Consider the following 27,490-nt stretch of genomic DNA (forward strand, 5'->3'; position numbering starts at 1 on the left):
TGCCAAGCTGACATTGCGTGACCTTGCAGAACGTCACGTTGGTGCAAGCGAGGAGACCGTGCCACATGATCCCTCTATGTAATAGTGATGTCAGGCGGGGTGGGTTTCATCGCAAGTGTCATATCTGCAGTACGTCAATTCTTTCAGCATTTTTCACACATTCTAATGACTGCAAAAAGTGCACACACCACAAAGAAAAAAGAAAAATATGGAAAAAAAGTGCATATTTTAATGGCTAAAAAAAAAAAAAAAAAAAAATAGAATTAGTGTTACAAAGCAAGCTTTAGGGACTTCTTAGGTCCCTTCCTCAGGCTAAGGTCCCCTTCTTACTCGTGTGAGACTTGGATGAGTCTCGCACGTCAATACCCGGCACTGCATCTAGCATAGAGGAGAGGAACGTGCGGCTACATGTATTCCTATGCGGCCGCATGCTCCGATCTGAGTGCCGGCAGCAGCGACGGGTATTGCCGTGCGAGACTCATCCGGGTCTCGCGCAAGTGAGTATGAGCCTTAAGTATAACAAAGTTTCTCCACACAAATAAATGCACAAACTGTAAACAAAAAAAAAAAAAAAAAAAAAAGAGGGTCATGGTATAATAAATGAACCGTTGAATTAACAAACTGAGCTCAGACTGAATCCTTAATTGGATTAGATTAGTGGTGTGAAAGTTTTATAGTCCCTATATCCAAGTAAAGGTACCTTCACACATAACGATATCGTTAACGATATCGTTGCAACGTCACGCTTTTTTGTGACGTAGCAACGATCCCGCTAACGATATCTTTGTGTGACAGCGACCAACGATCAGGCCCCTGCTGGGAGATCGTTGGTTGTGGGGAATGATCAGGACCTTTTTTTGGTCGCTGATCACCCCGCTGTCATTGCTAGATCGGCATGTGTGACGCCGATCTAGCGATGTGTTCACCTGTAACCAGGGTAAATATCGGGTTACTAAGTGCAGGGCCGCGCTTAGTAACCCGATATTTACCCTAATTACCATTGTAAAAGTAAAAAAAAAAAAACAGTACACACTTACATTCTGATGTCTGTCACGTTCCCCGGCGTCAGCTTCTGAGCTCTTTTTCTGAGCAGTTTGTTTGTTTATTCAAAGGTTCATCTATCATACCATGACCCTCTCCTCTTTTTTTTTTGCTGTTTGTGCATATATTTGTGTTTCTTCAGAAAATTTGTTATACCTTGCCTGAGGAAGGGACCTAAGTCGTCCAGAAGGTTTGCTTTGTAACATTACTTATTTTATTTTTGTTAGCCATTAAAAAGGTATCATAAATACAAGATTACGGTATCTTGATTTTCACACTGAAAGCATTACTTTTATAATCATTAAACCTTCTTTGTCTGCATCTGCTGTACTTGGATCTGAAAACAGGACCAGTGCTCTAATTTCCTGAGCTAGAACAGGATCTGAATAACAGGAAATAACCCGGCGGTGGACGACCAGGTTGTGCTAAAGTGAAGTCTAGGTAACAGTGGGGTACTGTGGAGGCTACAGACGCTATTTTAACTTGTGGTGATGACATACTATGGAAATGTAATAATGTTTTTACAGAAATATAAGTGACTAAGTGCATTAACAGCAACTTCCCACCATCTCAGGTGACCAATATTATGGAAAAATAGTTTGCATTCAACAATTTTCCCAAACTTTGTAAATTATCCCCAACACTGGTACCTAAATGGTCATTTATGTAAGGTGCACTACAGATCAGCAGATTTTAAAACCGCGTTTCCATCATGTAGGACATAGTAACATAGTAACATAGTTAGTAAGGCCGAAAAAAGACATTTGTCCATCCAGTTCAGCCTATATTCCATCATAATAAATCCCCAGATCTACGTCCTTCTACAGAACCTAATAATTGTATGATACAATATTGTTCTGCTCCAGGAAGACATCCAGGCCTCTCTTGAACCCCTCGACTGAGTTCGCCATCACCACCTCCTCAGGCAAGCAATTCCAGATTCTCACTGCCCTAACAGTAAAGAATCCTCTTCTATGTTGGTGGAAAAACCTTCTCTCCTCCAGACGCAAAGAATGCCCCCTTGTGCCCGTCACCTTCCTTGGTATAAACAGATCCTCAGCGAGATATTTGTATTGTCCCCTTATATACTTATACATGGTTATTAGATCGCCCCTCAGTCGTCTTTTTTCTAGACTAAATAATCCTAATTTCGCTAATCTATCTGGGTATTGTAGTTCTCCCATCCCCTTTATTAATTTTGTTGCCCTCCTTTGTACTCTCTCTAGTTCCATTATATCCTTCCTGAGCACCGGTGCCCAAAACTGGACACAGTACTCCATGTGCGGTCTAACTAGGGATTTGTACAGAGGCAGTATAATGCCCTCATCATGTGTATCCAGACCTCTTTTAATGCACCCCATGATCCTGTTTGCCTTGGCAGCTGCTGCCTGGCACTGGCTGCTCCAGGTAAGTTTATCATTAACTAGGATCCCCAAGTCCTTCTCCCTGTCAGATTTATCCAGTGGTTTCCCGTTCAGTGTGTAATGGTGATATTGATTCCCTCTTCCCATGTGTATAACCTTACATTTATCATTGTTAAACCTCATCTGCCACCTTTCAGCCCAAGTTTCCAACTTATCCAGATCCATCTGTAGCAGAATACTATCTTCTCTTGTATTAACTGCTTTACATAGTTTTGTATCATCTGCAAATATCGATATTTTACTGTGTAAACCTTCTACCAGATCATTAATGAATATGTTGAAGAGAACAGGTCCCAATACTGACCCCTGCGGTACCCCACTGGTCACAGCGACCCAGTTAGAGACTATACCATTTATAACCACCCTCTGCTTTCTATCACTAAGCCAGTTACTAACCCATTTACACACATTTTCCCCCAGACCAAGCATTCTCATTTTGTGTACCAACCTCTTGTGCGGCACGGTATCAAACGCTTTGGAAAAATCGAGATATACCACGTCCAATGACTCACCGTGGTCCAGTCTATAGCTTACCTCTTCATAAAAACTGATTAGATTGGTTTGACAGGAGCGATTTCTCATAAACCCATGCTGATATGGAGTTAAACAGTTATTCTCATTGAGATAATCCAGAATAACATCCCTCAGAAACCCTTCAAATATTTTACCAACAATAGAGGTTAGACTTACTGGCCTATAATTTCCAGGTTCACTTTTAGAGCCCTTTTTGAATATTGGCACCACATTTGCTATGCGCCAGTCCTGCGGAACAGACCCTGTCGCTATAGAGTCACTAAAAATAAGAAATAATGGTTTATCTATTACATTACTTAGTTCTCTTAGTACTCGTGGGTGTATGCCATCCGGACCCGGAGATTTATCTATTTTAATCTTATTTAGCCGGTTTCGCACCTCTTCTTGGGTTAGATTGGTGACTCTTAATATAGGGTTTTCATTGTTTCTTGGGATTTCACCTAGCATTTCATTTTCCACCGTGAATACCGTGGAGAAGAAGGTGTTTAATATGTTAGCTTTTTCCTCGTCATCTACAACCATTCTTTCCTCACTATTTTTTAAGGGGCCTACATTTTCAGTTTTTATTCTTTTACTATTGATATAGTTGAAGAACAGTTTGGGATTAGTTTTACTCTCCTTAGCAATGTGCTTCTCTGTTTCCTTTTTGGCAGCTTTAATTAGTTTTTTAGATAAAGTATTTTTCTCCCTATAGTTTTTTAGAGCTTCAATGGTGCCATCCTGCTTTAGTAGTGCAAATGCTTTCTTTTTACTGTTAATTGCCTGTCTTACTTCTTTGTTTAGCCACATTGGGTTTTTCCTATTTCTAGTCCTTTTATTCCCACAAGGTATAAACCGCTTACACTGCCTATTTAGGATGTTCTTAAACATTTCCCATTTATTATCTGTATTCTCATTTCTGAGGATATTGTCCCAGTCTACCAGATTAAGGGCATCTCTAAGCTGTTCAAACTTTGCCTTCCTAAAGTTCAATGTTTTTGTGACTCCCTGACAAGTTCCCCTAGTGAAAGACAGGTGAAACTGTACAATATTATTGTGGTCGCTATTTCCTAGATGCCCGACCACCTGCAGATTTGTTATTCTGTCAGGTCTATTAGATAGTATTAGGTCTAAAAGTGCTGCTCCTCTGGTTGGATTCTGCACCAATTGTGAAAGATAATTTTTCTTGGTTATTAGCAGAAACCTGTTGCCTTTATGGGTTTCACAGGTTTCTGTTTCCCAGTTAATATCCGGGTAGTTAAAGTCCCCCATAACCAGGACCTCATTATGGGTTGCAGCTTCATCTATCTGCTTTAGAAGTAGACTTTCCATGCTTTCTGTTATATTTGGGGGTTTGTAACAGACCCCAATGAGAATTTTGTTACCATTTTTCCCTCCATGAATTTCAACCCATATGGACTCGACATCCTCATTCCCTTCGCCAATATCCTCCCTTAAAGTGGACTTTAGACAAGACTTTACATAGAGACAAACCCCTCCTCCTCTCCGATTTTTACGATCCTTTCTAAACAGACTGTAACCCTGTAAGTTAACTGCCCAGTCATAGCTTTCATCTAACCATGTCTCGGTTATTCCCACTATGTCAAAGTTACCTGTAGATATTTCTGCTTCTAGTTCTTCCATCTTGTTTGTCAGGCTTCTGGCGTTTGCGAGCATGCAGTTTAGAGGATTTTGTTTTGTTCCAATCTCCTCACTGTGGATTGTTTTAGAAATGTTCTTACCTCCCTTCTGAGTATGTTTTCCTGGGTCGTCTTTGTTCGAGTCTAATGTTTTTCTTCCCGTCCCCTCTTCTTCTAGTTTAACGCCCTCCTGATGAGTGTAGCGAGTCTTCTGGCGAATGTGTGTTTCCCAGGTTTGTTGAGGTGTAGTCCGTCTCTGGCGAGGAGTCCATCATACCAGTAATTCACACCGTGGTCCAGGAATCCAAATCCTTGTTGTCTGCACCATCGTCTTAGCCAGTTGTTTGCATCAAGGATCCTGTTCCATCTCCTGGTGCCATGCCCATCTACTGGAAGGATAGAAGAAAAAACTACCTGTGCATCCAGTTCCTTTACTTTCTTCCCCAACTCTTCAAAGTCCTTGCAGATTGTCGGTAGGTCCTTCCTTGCCGTGTCATTGGTGCCAACATGTATCAGAAGAAATGGGTGGACGTCCTTGGAGCTGAAGAGCTTTGGTATCCTATCGGTCACATCCTTGATCATCGCACCTGGAAGGCAGCATACTTCTCTTGCAGTTATGTCCGGTCTGCAGATGGCTGCTTCTGTGCCTCTCAGTAGTGAGTCTCCCACCACCACCACTCTTCGTTGCTTCTTGGCTGTACTTTTTGCTGTCACTTGTTGCTGTGTGCCCTTTTCTTTTTTGCTTGCTGGTATTGCTTCATTCTTAGGTGTGCCATCTTCATCCTCTACAAAGATTTGATATCGGTTCTTCAGTTGTGTGGTTGGTGATTTCTCCATGGTCTTCTTGCTTCTTTTGGTCACATGCTTCCACTCATCTGCTTTTGGAGGTTCTCTGACACTTTTTGCACCTTCTGTGACCAGTAGAGATGCTTCTGTTCTGTCTAGAAAGTCTTCATTCTCTTTGATTGCTATTCTTTCTTCCAGACCCCGCACCTTTTCTTCTAAAAGGGCCACTAGTCTACACTTCTGACAGGTGAAATTGGATTCTTCTTCTGGTCGATCTGTGAACATGTAGCACATGCTGCAGCTCACCATGTAGGTTGTCACATCTGCCATGTTGCTCCTAGATCCTGCTGACTTGCTGTGTGTTTTCCTTCTTGTGTAATCTACTCAGCCAAGCTCTCTTGCAATAATGTCCTACAGGCAAAAAAAGTTTGGTGATGCTTTCGAAGCAGCTGGTCCCGGCTGTACCCAACGATCTTCTAGCTTAGGGAGACTTCGCTTCTCCCAGAAGGCACCTGGAATATGCAAATTAGCCTCCTGAAGCTTGAATCCCTGGTTTGGTGATGCTTTCGAAGCAGCTGGTCCCGGCTGTACCCAAGGATCTTCTAGCTTAGGGAGACTTCGCTTCTCCCAGAAGGCACCTGGAATATGCAAATTAGCCTCCTGAAGCTTGAATCCCTGGTTTGGTGATGCTTTCGAAGCAGCTGGTCCCGGCTGTACCCAACGATCTTCTAGCTTAGAGAGACTTCGCTTCTCCCAGAAGGCACCTGGAATATGCAAATTAGCCTCCTGAAGCTTGAATCCCTGGTTTAGGACATTGCAGCCAAAATAAAGATCCATATTTTAGTGGCATTTTTCCTGATGCTGAGCAATTTTTTTTATGTTTGCTGCTCTTTATTTTCAACCACAATCACTTCAAGAAAACAATTGCACATGAAATCTTCAGGTATGCTGATTTGAGGGAAAAAAACCAAACAAACGGATAGTTTGGGACTACAGTAGATTGGCCGGCAAAAAAGCTTTATTGCTCTCCGTAAACATCTTAACATGCCGGTCATTCATGGTCTTATTATGACAGAGATGTATGGACTGGCCACGTGTCTTCTGACCTGAACTCAATAGACTTCAGGCGTATATCAAGTTGTTGAGTTTGATCCAGGAGACCCACGGCCAGTACCTGGACCATGAATGATGGACATTTCAAATCAGTTGAAGAGAAACTTAATAATTATCTTCTTAGAAGAAAGGGACAGATCTTTCACACATGGTCAGCTTCACATGGCTATCTGCTAAGGATAAAAAAACACACGTAGTTTCCAACATGTGTGAAAAGGCACAATACTCCTGCAAGTATACTGTACAGTGCCCTGTAAAAGTTTGGGCACCTCTGGTCAAAATTACTGTTATTGTGATCAGTTAAGCAAGTTGAAGATGAAATGATCTCTAAAAGGCCTAAAGTTAAGGATGACATTTCCTTTATATTTTAGTTTTGTTTGTTTTGTTTTTTTTACATGAAAATACATCTTTTTTTATTTGTCTAAACTACAAATGGAAAGGCGTCATCTTTACCTTTTAGAGATCATTTCATCTTCAACTTGCTGAACTGTTCATAATAACAGTAATTTTGACCAGGTGTGCAAACTTTTACATGCCACTGTCGGTAGGTATAAAGATAAATGTCCTACCTAAATTTGATTGATGTTCTGCTTGTAAAAGTACTACAATATGCCGGTAATCAAGTTTACAGTTAAGATAGAAATTAAACGTATTTGCTCGTTGGCTGTCGATTGCCTAGTATGTGGGTGATGGGCGTTCCTGGTCTGTGGATGGTAGATGTACGAAGTGTCTATGCAGTGCTCTGGCCGACAGCGCTAGCACACACTCGTCTCATTAGGGGCAGCAAGGTCTGCCTAAACAGAGTGACTTAACTAACTGGGGAATACTCCCTAAGGCCTGTTTCACACGTCAGTGGCTCCAGTATGTGAGGTGACAGTTTCCTCACGTACCGGAGACACTGACACACGTAGACACATAAAAATCAATGCATCTGTGCAGATGTCATTGATTTTTTGCAGACCGTGTCTCCGTGTGCCAAACACGGAGACATGTCAGTGTTCGTGGGAGCGCACACATTACACGGACCCATTAAAGTCAATGGGTCCGTGTAAAACACGTACCGCACACGGACGTTGTCCGTGTGCAGTCCGTATGCCGTGCAGGAGACAGCGCTACATTAAGCGCTGTCCCCCCCACTGGTGCTGAAGCCGCGATTCATATCTTCCCTGCAGCAGCGTTTGCTGCAGAGAAGATATGAATAATAGTGTTTAAAATAAAGATCTATGTGCCCGCCGCCCTCCCACCCCCTGTGCGCCCCCCTGCTGTTCTGAAAATACTCACCAAGCTCCCTCGTTGGCTGTCGCTGCTTCCTGTTCTGGCCGCATCTTCTCCTGTATGCGGTCACGTGGGGCCGCTCATTTACAGTAATGAATATGCGGCTCCACATCCCATAGGGGTGGAGCCGCATATTCATTACTGTAATTACATAGATCTTTATTTTAAACACTATTATTCATATCTTCTCTGCAGCAAACGCTGCTGCAGGGAAGATATGAATTACGGCTTCAGCACCAGATGCTGGTACGTGTGGTACCCAGCACGGTGCGTGTGGTACCCAGTGGGCACACTGGCGGCACACGTGTGCCGCATGTGTGCCACACTGATGTGCCACAGAAACAGATAATTCCGGTACCGATTTTTTCCGGTACTGGAATTATCTGGACGTGTGTAACCGGCCTAATGCAGAATCCATCTCCAACGCGTTTCAAAGGAAGCATCCTTCATCAGGGCTGGCCAGGTGGCAGACTTGGCTGCACCCACTGTGGCGAGCGTGTGTTTGCGCTGTACAGGCACTTCATACATCTACCAGCTTTTGCAGGGATGACTTTTAGCAAGTTGGAGCACAGTTTGCTAGAGCTGAGTCTACCCAGGGGTGAGGGCTCAAGTACACCTACATATACCGCACCTACATATACCGTACATTATATAGTTTCTATCATGACTGGTAGAAATTGACCAATCATGTGACATCTTGAACGAGTCAGTTTTTTTTTTTTAAACCCAACTCTACAATTAATATGTATATCATAAATGATTAGTACACATGAAAATAAGCCATTTTGTAATATATTACTTATCAGAGAAATAAGCTTAGTTCTTCTCCTGGACTGATCTTTCACTCTCAAATAATAATAAAAGCTGTATTCAGTGAAGACAGATTTTGATATTACCAAGATAGGAAATGGCAGCTGAAGCTTTTAAAATTCTATGGATGGGCGAGGTAGAGGAGCTAGAGACATTATAATGCAGGTTCTCCTGATATGACAGTTACAGTTATGCATAGAACTTTATGGGCACCAATTGTCATCTATCTCAGTAATGGGAAAATCTGTGAAGATGGATTTTAACATTAAATTGAGAATTTTGAGAGTGAATGAGGAGAAAGAACCAGATGATTTCTCTAATAAGATATATTACAACGCTTCTTATTGTCACATGCACTATTAATGTTAAAACAAATTAAAATAATGGTTACTTTTTAACCAGTTCAAGACCAGGCAATTTTCAGGTTTTTTCATATATGAACTATAAAAAGCTGTAAGAAAATAAAACACTTTGCACAGATATACAAATATTTTTTGCATCTTATTTTGTGATATGTGAAGCCTAATTTTTTTATACTATCAAACCTTGTTTTCTTTGTTTATATTGAACTTTATTTGAGGGAAAATATAGGAAATGTGTCTGTTTTTCACCTTTTTTTTTTTTTTTTTTTTTTTAATATAAAGACCACGAAAAGACCATTAAAATAAATTTTAAAATTTGCTCCCATATCTGTGACAATTAATTTTATATATTGAACACTTTTTTTTTTTCCATTTATTCCTGATTTTTTATTTATTGCACAGATTTTACCCCCCATAATATAAAAGACCTTTAGGAGGCATTTCAATATTTAAATCCTTTTCCTGCCTCCACCTTCTCTACGGGGAGTCTGGCTGTGTCTGGCAGACGGCTCTTCGCCCTCACATGATATCGTGCAGCTGCTCTACTGTGCTATGGCATTTTAAAAAAGCCATTGCAGAGCTTCACTGCCCGGACATTTATAGTCTTTTGGTGGTCTTTTTTACCTAGTGGATTTGGGTGATTTTAATTGCATGGCTCATGGCTCAACAGTGGTAATGTACCTGTTAAACAATATGCAGTCAAAAATCACACAGTCCAATCAATCATGTTTGTTTATACAAAAACCACGTCCAGACACCCACATGGGGGTTATTACCATTAAAAAAAAAAAATCTGCCAATTCTGACTTTACACCTATGTTGCTGGTTGGATCATTTGTACGAAAGATCCTCCAAAGCACCAATCGATAGGACCCTTCTGGTGGCTGATGATCATTTTATGCATAGTTCGACTTAAGGCAGCAGATGGTCATGAGATTTAATGCAGTAATCATGCAAAACAACTGAAGCCAATGAATGGCCAGGAATTGCAAAGTCTCAGATGAGCCTATTAAACGTTCATGTGCTGTCCATATACAAAATGGATAGCATATGGACACCACACAGACCAATGCAAGCCAATGTGGTAGTTCATACGAACATATTTACATGTGAACCAATTGGCTGAGTGTTAAAAATAAATAAATAAATAAAAATATATAGCAGAATGCACTTTTGGAACTTCGATTTTTTTTCTCTTGTAGGTTTTTTAATAGATCTGATTAAAAAAAAAAAAAATATCAAAAACCCTGCTGTAGCCAAGTAAAAAGCAAAAAGTGCAACTACATAACAGTTTTTAGTAATACTGTTTCTGATCAAAAATAGTATAAAAGCCATCCCATCTCGACAAGGTAACTCTGATCGGGACAGTAAGTCAATAGGTACGCCAAAAAAAAAAGACAAATCACATGCATTTTTCACAGATCCATTGCAAATATAAAGATACTAAACTACATTTGGCCTATTATATTTTCAAATGTTAAAGTAAAACAAAAAAAAAAAAATGGATATAATGACAAGAAGGATGAAAAATACTTTTTTCGGGATCAAAAACAGAGGATTTTTTAGTCTAAACCTGGCGTAAGGTTGCCAATATTCAATGTAACATGAATATACTCAAGTAAGATAATTATCTGGAGACATCAGAGAGAAAATTAAGAATGATAATTACACTTAAGTGGGTTCTTTGATATCAGGTTCAGCTTTTGTGTAATGGAAGGGACTATTTTGGCTACGGAATATAACACACAAGATCTGTCTAATGATCCCTCTGTTGTAGGAAAAGCTTTGATGGGACTCACATTTAGGGCTTGTTTCCATTTGCGAGAAACACGTCCATGTCTCGCATGTGGAAACGAAGCTCTGGCGCCGGCACTCCGGAGCGGAGCGTGCGGCCGCATAGCAACACATGCAGCCGCACGCTCCGCTCTGGAAATGGAAAATTGGAAATGGAAACAAGCCCCTAAAGCTTAGTCACACTAAACGACTTACCAACGATCACGACCAGCTATACGACCTGGCCGTGATCGTTGGCAAGTCGTTGTGTGGTCGCTGGGGAACTGTCACACAGACGGCTCTCTCCAGCGACCAACGATCAGGGGAACGACTTCGGCATCGTTGAAACGGTCTTCAACGATGCCGAAGTCCCCCTGCAGCACCCGGGTAACCAAGGTAAACATCGGGTTACTAAGTGCAGGGCCGCGCTTAGTAACCCGATATTTACCCTGGTTACCATTGTAAAAGTAAAAAAAAAAAAAAGCAAAAAAAACAACATCATACTCACATTCTGATGTCTGTCACATCCCCCGCCGGCGTCCACAGGGTTAAAACTGCTTTCAGCAAGAGCGCTGCTAATGCACGCGCTGCTGCCGAGAGCTTCCCTGCACTGACTTGTCAGCGCCGGCAGTAATGCTCTGCTTTACGGCTGGCGCTGACACATTAGCAGCGCTCCTGCCGAAAGCAGTTTTAACCCTGTGGATGCTGGGGGACGTGACAGACATCAGAATGTGAGTATGTACTGTTTTTTTGTTTTTTTTTTAACTTTTACAATGGTAACCAGGGTAAATATCGGGTCACTAAGCACAGCCCTGCGCTTAGTAACCCGATATTTACCCTGGTTACCAGTGAACACATCGTTGGATCAGCGTCACACACGCCGATCCAGCGATGACAGCGGGTGATCAGCGACCAAAAAATGTTCCTGATCATTCCCCAACGACCAACGATCTCCCAGCAGGGGCCTGATCGTTGGTCGCTGTCACACATAACGAGATCGTTAGCGGGATCGTTGCTACGTCACCAAAAGCGTGACATTGCAACGATATCGTTAATGATATCGTTATGTGTGACGGTACCTTTAGGCATAGAAGGAACCTAATAAAGGCACTCCTAAAAAGGAAATCAAATATTTGCTTAAGCGGATATACACACAAAGTAGATTGGTTACAGAAACCTATACGACTGTCCCAAAGATTTGGTTACTTTTTGAAGTTATCGATTAAAAAAAAAAGTTTAAAAAAAAATACAGTTTAGCAAAATCTCAAACATCTTTGGTTTGAACGCGAAGTGTAGAAAAACAACACTTGGACCAATGTTCCTTAGTGGGACTGTTCAAATGAGGTTTATTTTTTTCCACGAACTGAATGTTTGCAGGAAACAAAAAAAAAAAACAAATAACAAAAATTGCAGCATGTACTAGTTTCTTTTGTGTGTTTGGATGAGACTCTCGTTCATTCAAGTCTAAGGTTGTGTAAAAAATAAATTAAAATTTGGCGTCAACATATAGCATAACATGTTTAAGGATATATTGAAATTCTGAACATAGGAAAGAAGGCTTCCTTACAAAAACTGGAATCTGCTAGAAAACTGTGCAAGAAGGTATTTACATTACATACATGCCAAACATGAAATAAATTAACATTTTGGATCATTAGCCCATTAATCCATCATATTTTTAGATTTTGCACATTTGACAACTTCAATTTTACCATTCTCTTGTAGTAGGTGTCCATTAGAATGATACCACTGGAAGTGAGGATCTGGGTGGCCCTCGATATTGCAGTGGATGACCACACTGTTGCCCTCCTTCACAATGATGTGATCAACCGTAGATGTGATCACAGGTAACGACTCCACCGCTGATTCAGAGCCATTGGCAGTGAGATTATACGTTCCCATCGAGTGTATTGCTGAAGTAAGGGAAAACAGGAGGAACAAAAGTAATGATGGCCGCCAGAAAAAGTTGGAGATATTCATAGTTTCTGTGAATGAGCGTTTGAGGCCAGAACATGGAGGCCCCATCAGGACGTGAAGCCTGCAAAAGAAAAAAAATAAAGCATGATGGGATCAAAATGGAATAATAGCAAAACAAAATTATACTGATATATAACCCCAGCTATACATGACAAAATCCAAAAACGAATAAAAGAGGCACCCTGAAATGAAGATATACAGCTATCCCCAGCACAGAGCTCGGGGCATAACTTTGACACTGCCCACCTAAGAAATAACATTTTTTTCTTTATCACACGCCCATAGCTCATACAGGTTAATTAATTTCAGAAGAATATGGAAGGGCATGGTTTTCAGGTTAAAAAGAACATTTATTCCTATACAGTATATTATTTATTTCATGGGGATTTAATAATTAGGTCTCAGGGCTGCAAACATTTATAATGTAAGGATCAAAGTACCGTATCTCTAAAACCTTCATTTGCAATATTGGAGGTATATGGTACTGTATGGCCAATAATGATTATATGTGGAGTAACAGGTGACAGATGAATAGTTACATGGATAATAGTGGGGTGTAACCTCCAACTGCAAGAATGACTACAATTTTCAAGAAAAAAAGGCCGACAACCAATTATGTATCAAAATATATAATTAAATAATCAAACTGAGTTAATGTTGCATTCCTCCCATCAATGTTTTAATATATTGCAGACATCATATTATACGTCACTGTGTGCTTACAATTGCTCATTTTGCCTTTCTACCCAGACTAGCTGAATCTTTCTAAGTGCCAGGCAGAAACAGGAGGTCTATTTTCCCTGCATGAATCATTAGAACTACAATTCTACTGACTGCAAACTCCCTGGCAATCCTGCTCAACATCTCTTCAATTCCTGAATCAGCTACTCTGCTCCCCCTGTCAAGGACTTTGCAATTACATAGAATTGTAGTTCTAATGAGGACTCATGCTGGGAAAAGAGATTTCCTGTTTCTACATAGAGCTTAGAAGGAGTCAGCTGGTCAGTTTATAATCACGTGATGTCATAGACCTAATGGAAAACAGAATAACTGACTGGGTAGAAAGGCGAAATGAGCAATTGTAAGTACACTGCTCTATAATACGATGACTGCAATTTATTGCTAGAATAAAAACTTGGATAGTAGTGCTACTTTAAAAAGTTGAAAAGTATGTCACACGGAGAAAAGGAGGAGAGGACAAAGATAAAAGGTAGCAACCACGCACTGGAGCAGTACTATTAATGAAAACAAACTAACAACATGTATAGCAACCTCTTTGAACTGACATATCTGTTGCAAAAATCAATGGGTCATCCTCAGATTACGGCAGCAGAAAATACACAGAATTTTATTCTGTTGTGTGAATATACTCTATTGGTTCGTAGCCTTGGGATGTAAACATGAGCATTTTTGTTCACTGGCAAAGAAAAAAAATACGGCAAGTGTCATGAAACGGTGAAGAATTGAGATAAAAGATATTAGAAAATTGTAGAGCTCTCTAATAATGCATGGATTTAGGCTATGTTCCTACGAGGAGTAGTTGGAGAGTTTTTGATGTTGCACCATTTCTGCACTTACGGTAGATGAATTCGGTTACTCACATTCTTTTCATTGCATTTTTGATGCTGCTGTGTTTGTCCCTTTTTCTTATGTCAGGTTTTGAAATACAGCTTTTTTGATACTTCCTGGTATTTGCCTCTGACCTTGTTGATACAGTCATGAGCCGATACATTAATTTTTAGTGCATTTCTGGATCTAGCGAAAATCTAAACAGAAACTCTGCGTAGTCGCAAGAGAGACATATATTGTGGATTTCAAAAAAACGCATCACAGGTCAGTATACGCTGCGTTATGAAGAACAACAGTGGACATACGATTTCTATAAAGACGCTGCAGATTTTTTGCATCATCAAAAACTCACCAGAAACCCATCGTGGGAACTAAGCTTAAAGGGTAGCTGCACTATCAGAAAACTGGCTCTGTCTTTTAAAGGTTGCAGTGTTCCGACTCATTTATATGGTTTTGTTTTAGATTTTTAGGACAAACAGGGATGTGACTCCCCATTTTTGACCTGGGCATTTTGTCTACATAGATTTCTATAGGCAAGTATCAACAGTCGGGTCGGGGTCCTGCTCTGCCCCAGTCTATTCTGATACCTACTGGCACAGTGAGGTGAACTACAAGAGATAGGTACTGTGCCGATTTGGCACACCTTGTCGCGGTGGGATTGCTTTTATGATTATTTTTCCATGAAAAAAGTGTCAACCAAGTACCCAATGTTATTTACATGTGTGGCGCCCCAGGGTCCTGGTCATCACGGTGGCATTGTTTTCTTCCGGGAGAGATTGATGCTATGTTCGGAGGCAAGAAAGGATAACTGCATCCAGGTACCACAAGCATGCAACACATTCACACTCCAGGCCACCAGGGGGAGCTTTTGATCCTATTACTAGGTGACTCTCTCTCTCTCTATATATCTATATATTAGTCTGTAGGGAAAGCTAGTCAGTTCCAGACAGCCGTCTGAGGAGGACAGAGGGTTTACGGAGCTGTGCATGCCCTAAAAGCTGCAGCTCCAAGAAAGAGACACATAAGAAGCTGAATTCGTTGCAGTGAGCATACAGGAAAGCAAAGCATGGGTGAGGATACCAGAAGGGGACCAGCCCCGAGCAGGCTGCCTCCTTCTGAGGTGCAGAGACCCGGTAGCCGGAACGCCAAGGTAGTAAGGACCTCTATGCCTTACTTCAGAGACCAGCAGGACAGCTAATTGCATGTCACCTTGTCAAGGTGAAAATATATTTTCTTTATACACTTTTGTACTTTTATATTCTTATGCTGTGAAACAATAAGTTTTTTCCCTTTGCTTGCTAATGCAAATGTAACTGTATTTAAGATGGCTGCCAGTATTCACCTTTGCCCTAGTTTTTGTTCCTGCTAAGAAGCTACTTTCGTTTCTGAAGCTAAAGTATCACTTCTGTTGAAATGGAAACTTAAAGTGACATGGAGGAAGGAGGATCCATCAGATGACGTCAGGACCAACCAGAAAGACTGAATACTAGACATATTGCTTAAACCCCGCCCTCTGCACACCTTCCCCCAATGGACCATATAATGTTGTGTATAGGAAATAAAGAGTTCAGTTGCTGTGACGTTGCTACACCTTGTAGACACACGAGCATGCAATGAGTTTGAACCAGCCTTTGTCTGACTCATTCTTATCCGGTACCAATGCTCTTATTCTGTTTTGGAATGACTGGTGAAGGAAGGATATTGTCGTGACGACTCCGACAACCTGTCCGCACCTACACCCAGGAGGCACGGTGACAGCCCACAGAGCCGGGTTATCTAAGAGACCCTATAAACAGGCTCAAGTCACCAGTCATACGGGTTTTGTCCTATCCTATATGGGGGAGAGAGAGAGAAAAACACCACATCTGTGAGGACCTTACGAGAGGCTTAGCAGTAAGGGACTACACCACTACAGCGCAAGGGAAGGCTATTGATTTCCACCTGGACAAGGGGACTCTGGACTTGCCTGCAAACCGGCCGGACTCTACCTGCCCTGTGATCTGGTGCCCTGGACTGTGGCTGCTGAAACCAACAGTAAACAAGGTAAAGAGACTGCAAACCTGTGTCCTCGTTCTTCACTACCATCTACATACTGGGAAGCCCTGGGGATATACTTCACCTGTGGGAAGGTATACCATCTAGCTGCCATAAAATCACCCCAGCGGACCCCTTAAAGCAGCGTCGGTCACCCTGACCGAATACCACAGGTGGTGTCACGAACATAAACTTTATTCCCTTTAAAGACCTTTCCCTTTTACATGGGCGTCCTGGGCCACGGACCAGGCCATGGACCGGGTCACAGCCATTGCGACCTCCCCCTGTGAACACCGGACCCGGTACAGAGTACCCCACAGCCCTGGCAGGGCGACTCACATGTATTATTACTATTTACTTACTGCAGTGTATGTTCTCATTTTATTTTAGTCCCAGATTCTGTCTGTTAAATGTCCCAAGTGTGTTCTCAAACTCCTAACGGTACTAAGCAAAATAATGCGAAAAGACTCAAATGGTTTCAAATATTTATCAGCTCTATCAGCCTCTATCGAAAAACAGTGTGGGACAAAGACACCCATAAATAATGAACAGTAACACTACATAAACCGGTAACCAGACTGCAGCGAAGTGCAGGTCACATGAATCTGCATTCTCCATTGTGGTCATGAACAGAGCACATACGATACGATACGATACGATAATTATGGTATCACAGCAGCACGACTTAAATCATAAAAATCATAAAGGAATTACATAGTTGACATGACAGTGGAGTTGACAGAAGAACATTATACATTAGAATAGGACATACACAACAAGTGAACTGAAATGTAGAGAAATAAGTAGACATTCACCTTGGTGGTTTAACCCTAATGTTATTGTTGTACATTCCCATGGTAGTTGGGAATAGCCATAAAATAGCCAAGAAGAATTATCACCATTTACAACAGAAAAGAACATTTTACATCTAATCTGGGGCCAAGTAATACTGTGGAAAAGTCTTCTGAGGAAGCAAAGCCAAAAATACATAAAAATAAACAGCATGATGATCCAAAGTACCACTCCGACCATGGAGAGAGAAAGAGAATGGAGGCCTGCCAGGGGAGATGTGCTGTATGCCAACAGAGGCGGCTGGATACAGATCTACGATTTACTTTCCAGATTATACGAAACCTCAAAATATATTTTCATCCATCCGCTGCCTTTTATTTCTTTAAATAGGACCCATTTTCTAGTAAATTTTCTATTTGAGATGCAGTTTCCACTGCACACAACCGCTGTCTGATGTGGTAGATCAGCTCACTTGGCTGCACACGGAGGTAGACACAGGAACGCGGTCTCTTTAAATCACTCACTGGTTTATTACAGCACGGCATAAACCAATGTAAAGTTCATCAAATCAAAGACGGCCTTTCTGGCCTAATGGCAAAACAGAACAAAATGTATAGCACAGTCCATACATCTGCGGGGGTCCGCTCACTCAGGCTTAGCAAAAACACACTGTTCAGTTTAGCACAAACAAGCAACTCTCTGGAGTTAGCCTCTCCAGACAGACTGAACACCTAATGACTCAAAAGGCTGGCTATTCATGTCCCAGACCACACCCTGGGGTGAAAATATGGTGAATAACCTCCCACAAGTTCTATGGTTGTTCTCAAAAACCCAACTCTTAATATGGCCGATCAACCCCTCTCATACAGTGAGTTGGAGCAAACTTTTAGGTTTCAAACCACTGAAGCTAATAGCCTCAGTGAAACATCTCCCCTCTAGTACTCTGCTAGTGACGGTCACAGTGAACATACCCTCAAGCAGCCTTTTCATAAGGTAAAAGGTAACATCCAGTTGTCAATTTATTGGTACAGTTGGGAAATACCAGTACAGATGTAGTATGTGTGAACATAACAGGCAGTATGCGGATTGTTTAGCGGGCACTTTATATTGAAAGCGCTATGTGCATTAATATTTAGCGTATTCAATAGATACGGATTTGATATTTCTCTAGTGCTTGTTATACCTATATTTACTACACCAGACGTGTCAGGAGAGATGGCCAATTCTCAACAAGTCCAGCAAGTCAAGTCAGAGACTTTTCACATGAGCAAAAATAAAAAAGTCTGAATGTCATCAGTGTTTTGGATCAGACTTTACCATCAGAGAAATCAGCGATATTCATGTATGAAAAAAAAAAAAAAATTAACCTATTCCTGTCCATTACAACATTAATCATGGACAGCACATGGACTACACACTGATGCCATCTATGTCCTGTTGTGATTTTCACATGCTGAGCCTTGTATGGGCAGTTTTTGTTGACATGATCAGAAAACAACTCACACATCTGAGTAGCAAAGCAAGTTACAACGGGCACGTGTCCTTTGACAAACATGGATAGGATACATACATGAAAAATGGACGTCTAAATGAAGTCTCAGTGGACAGATTATTTTTTCTCACTGCACTTGGCTATCTAGTTCACCTACAAGGACTCCTATAGGGGTTTATTTTTTGCATACAGGAAAAAACAAATAAAGGATATTCCATCAATGTACTGAATAAGATTATCATCCATTTTTAGTGCATGGGTCAGCGGGTCTTGTATTAAAACAACAACCCCAGAGTGACTAATGACTTTTCTAAATATAAATTTTGTGTTAAAAATGTGCAGAACACTCCTCAATATGTCCCAAAATGGCCCAATTAACTAGCTAAAGTCGGGTCTGAACTTTTGATTGTGAGATCTCAAAACCCTCTGCAGACTCAAGATCTCGCTCTGTTCCAACAATGCCGCAACCTTTACGGCTTTTGAATGGTAGCATAGCATGGTTAGTATTAGCTTACAGCTTAGCGAAGGATGTAACATCACTTTCTGTACAAAAATGGACGCGCTTGCGATGTGGGATCCCGATCTGCCCGGCAGCATCACACAACCCAAAAGTTCAGGCTTCACCTTTGCTACAAATTTGAACCCTTTCAGTGGCACCAAGGTTTGTGTTCTGCACACTTTTAAAAATAGCTTATGTTTAGAAAAATAACCAGTGTGCGGTTGCCCATTCCTAGAAAAAAAAAAAAAGTCCATACTGGTGATACTTTTTATTGCGAGTCATCCATTTTTTTTTTTATTTTTTTTTTAAACACGGACCTAATCAATTGAATGGACATTTTGATCCACTAAACTGGATCAAACACTAACAAGTCTGATTTTTTTTGTGGCTAATCGGTGAAAAAAAAAAAAAGAAAAAGACAGACACTGAAGAGCCCCATTAGTTATAAAGGAAACATATTTGAGCCATGAAAAACACGGATAGAACATATATGGGAAAAATGGACATCTGAATGAGGCCATAGGAACATCCTCTGGCTACTAAAAAGTAGCAATCACACAGTCCATTCTCCAGACCTAACCCCTTTTGAAAACCTCTGGAATGTAATTGAGAGGATGATAGATAGTCACAAGTCATCAAACAAAGAAGAACTGCCTAAATTTTTGCGCCAGAAGCAGTGTGAAAGACTGGTGGAAAGCATGCCAAGACACATGAAAGCTGCGATTAAAAATCATGGTTATTCCACTAAATATTGATTTCTGAACTGTTCCTGAGTTAAAACATTATTATCGTTGTTTCTAAATGATTATGAACTTGTTTTCTTTGCATTATTTAAGGTCTGAAAACACTGTTTGCTTTTTGACCATTTTTCATTGTCAGAAAAACAAAAACAAAATGTATTGCTTGGAAATTCGGAGACATGTTGTCAGAAGTTTATAGATTAACCCCTTAGCGACCGCTGATACGCCTTTTAACGGCGGCCGCTAAGGGTACTTAAACCACAGCGCTGTTAATTAACGGCGCTGTGGAAAAAGTGAATAGCGCCCCCCAGAGGCCGATTTTCTCTGGGGTCTCGGCTGCCGGGGGTAGCCGAGACCCCAGAGAACATGATTCGGGGGGTTTTTAACCCACCCCGCATTTGCGATCGCCGGTAATTAACCGTTTACCGGCGATCGCAAAAAAAAACAAAAACGCGATCTCTTTTTAATTTCTCTGTCCTCTGATGTGATCGCACATCGGAGGACAGAGAAAAGGGGTCCAAGGTGGCCCCCCAATACTCACCTAGCTCCGCCGGTGCTCCTCGTGTCTCCCGGTGGGCGCCGCCATCTTCAAAATGGCGGGCGCATGCGCAATGCGCCCGCCGGCCGGCCCCGCGAGAATCTTTGGGGTCTCGGCTGCCAGGGGTAGCCGAGACCCCAAAGAGCATGATCGGGGTCGGTTTTACCGACCCCTGTTTTGCGATCGCCGGTAATTAACTGTTTACCGGCGACCACAAAAAAAAAAAAAAAAAAGTAAAGTGTAATTCTCTGTCCTCTGATGTGATCGCACATCAGAGGACAGAGAAATAGGGGGATTCGGGGACCCTACAATACTCACCTGTGTCCCTGGATCCTCTTGCTGCTCCTCCTGGCCGCCGGCAGAAGAGAATGGCGGGCGCATGCGCAGTGCGCCCTCCATCTGTCTCCATCTGCCGGCCGGCAGGAGAACAGCAGTTGGGGCTAAAATTAGGGTTAGGGCTAGGGTTAGGGCTATGGTTAGGGGTAGGGTTAGGGTTAGGGGTAGGGTTAGGGCTAGGGTTAGGGATAGGGGTAGGGTTAGGGCTAGGGTTAGGGCTAGGGTTAGGGCTAGGGTTAGGGCTAGGGTTGGGGCTAAATTTAGGGTTAGGGTTGGGGCTAAATTTAGGGTTAGGGTTGGGGCTAAATTTAGGGTTAGGCTTTTTTCACACTTATGTCGGTACGGGGCCGTCGCAATGCGTTGGCCCGACATACCGACGCACGTTGTGAAAATTGTGCACAACGTGGGCAGCAGCTGTAGTTTTTCAACGCATCCGCTGCCCAATCTATGTCCTGGGGAGGAGGGGGCGGAGTTACGGCCACGCATGCGCGGTCAGAAATGGCGGATGCGACGTACAAAAAAAACGTTTCATTGAACTTTTTCTGTGCCGACGGTCCGCCAAAACACAACTGAACCAGTGCACGACGGACGCGACGTGTGGCCATCCGTCACGATCCGTCGGCAATGTAAGTCTATGGGCAAAAAACGCATCCTGCGGGCACATTTGCAGGATCCGTTTCTTGTCCAAAACGACGGATAGCGACGGAATGCCAAACGACGCAAGTGTGAAAGTAGCCTTAGGGCTAGGGTTAGGGTTGGGGCTAAAGTTAGGGCTAGGGTTGGGGCTAAAGTTAGGGTTAGATTTAGGATTAGGGTTAGGGTTTGGATTAGAGTTGGTATTAGGGTTAGGGTTGGCATTAGGGTTACGCTTGGGATTAGGGTTAGGTTTGGGATTAGGGTTAAGGTTAGGGTTGTGATTAGGGGTGTATTGGGATTAGGGTTAGGTTTGAGGTTAGGGTTGAGATTAGGATTAGGGGTGTGTTGGATTTAGGGTTTTGATTAGGGTTATGGTTAGGGTTGACATTAGGGTTGTTTTGGGGTAAGGGTTGTGATTATGGTTAGGGTTAGTGATTAGGATTATGGATCAGGTTGGGATTAGGGTTAGGGGTGTGTTGGGGTTAGGGTTGGAGCTAGAATTGGGGGGTTTCCACTGTTTAGGTACATCAGGGGGTCTCCAAACACGACAGCCAATTTTGCGCTCAAAAAGTCAAATGGTGCTCCCTCCCTTCGGAGCTCTGCCGTGCGCCCAAACAGTGGGTTACCCCCACATATGGGGCATCAGCGTACTCGGGATAAATTGGACAACAACTTCTGGGGTCGAATTTTTCTTGTTACCCTTGTGAAAATAAAAACTTGGGGGCTACAAAATCTTTTTTGTTGAAAAATATATATATTTTTTTTTTTTATGACTCTGCATTATAAACTTCTGTGAAGCACTTGGGCATTCAAAGTTCTCACCACACATCTATATAAGTTCCTTGGGGGGTCTAGTTTCCAAAACGGGGTCACTTGTGGGGGGTTACTACTGTTTAGGTACATCAGGGGCTCTGCAAACGCAACATAACGCCCACAGACCATTCTATCTAAGTCTGCATTCCAAAATGGCGCTCCTTCCCTTCCGAGCTCTGCCGTGCGCCCAAACAGTGGTTTACCCCCACATATGGGGTACCAGCATACTCAGGACAAATTGGACAACAACTTTTGGGGTCCAATTTCTCTTGTTACCCTTGTGAAAATAAAAACTTGGGGGCTAAAAAATCTTTTTTGTGGAAAAAAAAAATATTTTTTATTTTCACGGCTCTGCATTATAAACTTCTGTGAAGCACTTGGGCATTCAAGGTTCTCACCACACATCTAGATAAGTTCCATGGGGGGTCTAGTTTCCAAAATGGTGTCACTTGTGGGGGATTTCTACTGTTTAGGCACATCAGGGGCTCTCCAAACGCGACATGGCGTCCAATCTCAATTCCAGCCAATTCTACATTGAAAAAGTAAAACGGCACTCCTTCTCTTCCAAGCTCTGCGGTGCGCCCTAACAGTGGTTTACCCCCACATATTGGGTATCAGCATACTCAGGAGAAATTGCACAACAACTTTTGTGGTCTAATTTCTCCTGTTACCCTTGTGAAAATAAAAATTTGTGGGCAAAAAGATCATTTTTGTAGAAAAAATGCGATTTTTTTTTCACGGCTCTACATTATAAACTTCTGTGAAGCACATGGGGGTTCAAAGTGCTCACCACACATCTAGATAAGTTCCTTAAGGGGTCTAGTTTCCAAAATGGTGTCACTTGTGGGGAGTTTCCACTGTTTAGGCACATCAGGGGCTCTCTAAACGTGACATGGCGTCCGATCTCAATTCCAGCCAATTCTGCATTGAAAAAGTCAAACGGCGCTCCTTCACCTCCAAGCTCTGCGGTGCGCCCAAACAGTGGTTTACCCCCACATATGGGGTATTGGCGTATTCAGGAGAAATTGCAAAACAAAATTTATGGTTACATTTCTGTTTTTACACTTGTGAAAATAAAAAAAATGGTTCTGAATTAAGATGTTTGCAAAAAAAAGTTAAATGTTCATTTTTTCCTTCCACATTGTTTCAGTTCCTGTAAAGCACGTAAAGGGTTAATAAACTTCTTGAATGTGGTTTTGAGAACCTTGAGGGGTGTAGTTTTTAGAATGGTGTCATACTTGGGTATTTTCTATCATATAGACCCCTCAAAATGACTTCAAATGTGATGTGGTCCCTAAAAAAAATGGTGTTGTAAAAATGAGAAATTGCTGGTCAACTTTTAACCCTTATAACTCCCTAACAAAAAAAAATTTTGTTTCCAAAATTGTGCTGATGTAAAGTAGACATGTGGGAAATGTTATTTATTAACTATTTTTCGTGACATATGTCTCTGATTTAAGGGCATAAAAATACAAAGTTTGAAAATTGCAAAATTTTAAAAATTTTCGCCATATTTCCGCTTTTTTCATAAATAATCGCAAGTAATATCGAAGAAATGTTACCACTAACATGAAGTACAATATGTCGAGAAAAAACAAACAGTCTCAGAATCAGCGGGATCCGTTGAAGCGTTCCAGAGTTATAACCTCATAAAATGACAGTGGTCAGAATTGCAAAAATTGGCCTGGTCATTAAATACCAAATTGGCTCTGTCACTAAGGGGTTAAAAGAACAATTTACATTTTTCTCAAAAACATACCTATAAAGAGAAAAATCAGACAAACTGAACATTTTGCAGTGGTCTCTTAATTAGCTGTGTATATATAATTTATTTCACAATTTCAAAACGCCAGGGAGCAGATTGGAAAAAAGCAACAGGGCAGTTGGCAAGTTGGATGAGCTGGCCCGCTGTCTCTTTACCACCTGGGCACCGGGATTCCGCAGACAGAGCATATCACACTTGCCAAAACCCTGGCTTGTATAAAGGAAGCAAAGCATTGATGAGACAGTAACCAGGCAGCAGAAATGAGTAAATTGCTGGTTATGATGTGCGCTTTATGCAAGTACCAATTATGTACATATCCTGCCCAGCAGATATTCACTGTGTTGCAAACACACAAAGAGGAGAGGGTCTTCCTGCAAGGCAACACTTCCATGGAGGCATGAGATCATTACACCCACGTTTTATAGAGAACGCAACATTGGTACATTTCATCTAAGATTTTCTAACCTAATTTTTCATTGATTTGTTTAGGAGTTTATCATCATGCTGACGTTCCATGGTGTCTCAACGCTATCATCTTTCGGCACAGCTCTGTGTCCTTTGTAAATAGAAGCCCCAATGCTGATCTGCACAGAGACTTATACAAAGACTAGACATCAATTCATGGGACGCTGGTTCACGAGCCATGTCAGTATTCTGTGACCACCAATTGGAAGCCCTACCAATCACCTCTGATAATGCAGAGGGCCTTTCCTAATCAGTAGGTAAGAGGCGGTTCACTGGGCTCCCGTCTGGCGGGAATAAACTACTGATGCGGCCACTGAACCAGAGACCTGCAAATCCATCCACTCATTCTGAAAAAAAGACCTTAGTATTTCACTAATCAAGGCTGATCAAACTACCGTATTTTCCGGCGTATAAGACGACTGGGCGTATAAGACGACCCCCCAACTTTTCCAGTTAAAATATAAAATCTTCTTAAAAAGGGGGGGGGGGGGTCTTCTTATATGCCATGTGTCGTCTTATAGGGCAGGTGACTAATGTGCCTTTTGGGGTGGGGGAGTGGTCCCGGTGATGAAGGGAGGGGGCGTCTCTCAGGAAAGTGTGAGTGGAGTATCCCCCTGCCGTGTGGGTGCTGTGCTATGGGGCGGCGGCGTATCTTCGTGCAGTGTCAGGGCTCTGTGCTGTGGGGCGGCGTATCTTAGTGCAGAGTCGGGGCTCCTCCGGCATTTGCTCAAAGCCCGGAGGCACCGGCAGCTCCATTGCTGCGATGCGGTGGCCTCCGGGAAAATGGCCGCTGGGGGCGGCGCATGCTCAGATTCAGATCTCGTCTCCCGAGATCTCGGGAAATATGCATGGTAGTTAAAAGAAGAGAACATTCAAGACAAGTAAAAAACAAAATTAAATGGCAACAGTCATTGCAAAAACCAACTGTAAAGACCCCTCCCCCCCCAAAAAAAAGAGAAGGACGGCGTGTTCTAAAGGGTCCTCCCCTGAAAAACTTGCCGGTTTAGGACATGTCTAAAACACGTTGTGTGCACATGCACTTGATATGGTTCAGCTCCATAGTTGCAGGCAATTATATTACTCCCCATTAGAAGTCTATGGCGCCCAGCTCTATGGGGTCTGGTTGCCAATATAATGCATGAGGACCGGGGTTGCCTTCATGAAACATGCCACATTTATTCCAAGTTGCGTAATATGGGTTTTGACTTTTTAGCCTTTCAGCTCAAGGTAATGCCTCACTCATATGTCCATACTTTTTTTTTTACATTCAAGAAAAATGGATAGATGTAGATTTTTATTTTTTCAGACATGTATCCAATATTCAGCTACATTTGGTCCACATGTATATGTTTACCACCAGTTTTTCTCATTTACAAAGAGAAAAATAAAGAATTTGAAGCTTCTCCACCCAATTATTATGTAAAAATCAGACAGTACTGTTATGAACACAGATGGCATCCATGTGCTGTCCAACATTTTTTATTCCAACTTTAGTTGGTTAGTTGTGGCTAATTTGAGGTCTGATTTCATAATAATAATAATAATCTTTATTTTTATATAGCGCTAACATATTCCGCAGCGCTTTACAGTTTTGAATTTCATGTTGTTGTGTCAAGTCATTTTAATAGTTGTATTAAATACTATGTTTTAAGTCCCCATTTTTTGCTATTTTGCTTCAATATCCACAACAAGCAGCACATTTCTTGCAGATGGATATGCCCAATTTTATGAGATCCTACAAGATTGCATAATTACCCGCCTGAAGAGATTACCTCCTACGTCCTTGTGCTTTCTCCTCTCTACACACACTGGTCACACTGTCTTTGAAAACAAGTGTTCCCACAATCAAGAGGCTCGGTGAAACCCCGCTTTGTTCCACGTTACGGAGAGGATATGAATGAACATCTTTGTCCTACACTGGACACCGGCCAAGAGGATTTCTTCTCTCCATGTATAAATCACACTACACCCATGGAATACCTGAAATGGGGACACATCTAAAAATTGTTGGGGGTCTATTGTCTATAGTTACAATTACTTAAGACGTTTGCCCAATAAAGTATGATTAATCAATTTGCACACAGCATCAGGCAGCTATATTGCAAATTGGAAATGCAGCTGTATGAATTCTCTATCATTTCCTATTTTACCCCATATATTATTAATACTAATTGCAGTGTAAACAAAATGGGGGATTGATATGACGGTAAGAACAATCAGTGGATTGTTCTTATGGAAACAGAGAACCCTTCCTAACAGCGTGACCCAAGTACTAAATATATACCGTACATTAAAAGTATTACCCGACAATGCATAATAATATAGGCTGATTAATTGTAAATCAGATGTAAAAAAAACCCCAAAAGCACAAAACAAGTATACAATAATAGTTCACACAAACTAAAGGCATGCATACACTTTAGCTTAAATGGGTTTTCCTATCTTTTGACAAAACTCTGCAGTCACTATGTAGTGACTATAGACTTCTGAATCTGTACAGTACGATTCTTTGGTATTTCCGTCAAGAGATCACGTGACCGTAAGTATTCAATCTGCATACTTCCGTCAATATTTCCGATTAGACGGGTGAGGCCTTGCTCAATACACTTGTATTGATTGAAAGCCGAGCAAGTGTAGCCAGCAAATGACTGCATGTTTGCAAATCACATGTCCTCCCGCTCTCTCCAGCAATCCCGGAGAATCCCAACAGTGTACAGGGCACGCACTGTAAGGATTCAGAAGTCTGCAGTTATATAGAGTGACTGGAGACTTTTAGCAGTTGACCAGACAACACCTTTACAGTAAACTGAACCCCCCCTTTTTGTCAGTGTCAGCCAAACATGTGTATGGAGCGCTAATGACTCTCTTATGACAGATGTCAGTGAGATAATGATTGGGTAGTTTAAATTTAAAGAGGTTGTACAGTTTCAAATGTTTTGTTATAAGATAATCACTGTTGTCACTCACCCTCTAAGGGGGCAGCGCTGCCTCATTATCGCCGTCTCTGGTCTTGGTCGATAGTCTGCATAGTTACTTCTTATCTACAGAGCCTGCCATTGCTTCAGCCAATCACTGGGCTCAGCAGAGATGCTGATGT

General features: G+C 41.8%; 1 protein-coding gene across 1 annotated transcript in view; it reads right to left on the minus strand.

The window, feature by feature from the left end:
* MFAP3L (microfibril associated protein 3 like) overlaps nucleotides 1-27,490 on the minus strand; it is an 84,922-nt gene that overhangs the window by 43,345 nt on the left and 14,087 nt on the right. The window contains exon 2 of the mRNA XM_069744221.1: nucleotides 12,450-12,775. Within this exon, the coding sequence (XP_069600322.1) occupies nucleotides 12,450-12,762 (313 nt within the window). The 5' untranslated portion in view covers nucleotides 12,763-12,775. The remainder of the gene's footprint in view (nucleotides 1-12,449; nucleotides 12,776-27,490) is intronic.

The sequence above is a fragment of the Ranitomeya imitator genome, chromosome 1, assembly GCF_032444005.1.
Source record: "Ranitomeya imitator isolate aRanImi1 chromosome 1, aRanImi1.pri, whole genome shotgun sequence".
Classification (NCBI taxonomy): Eukaryota; Metazoa; Chordata; class Amphibia; order Anura; family Dendrobatidae; genus Ranitomeya; species Ranitomeya imitator.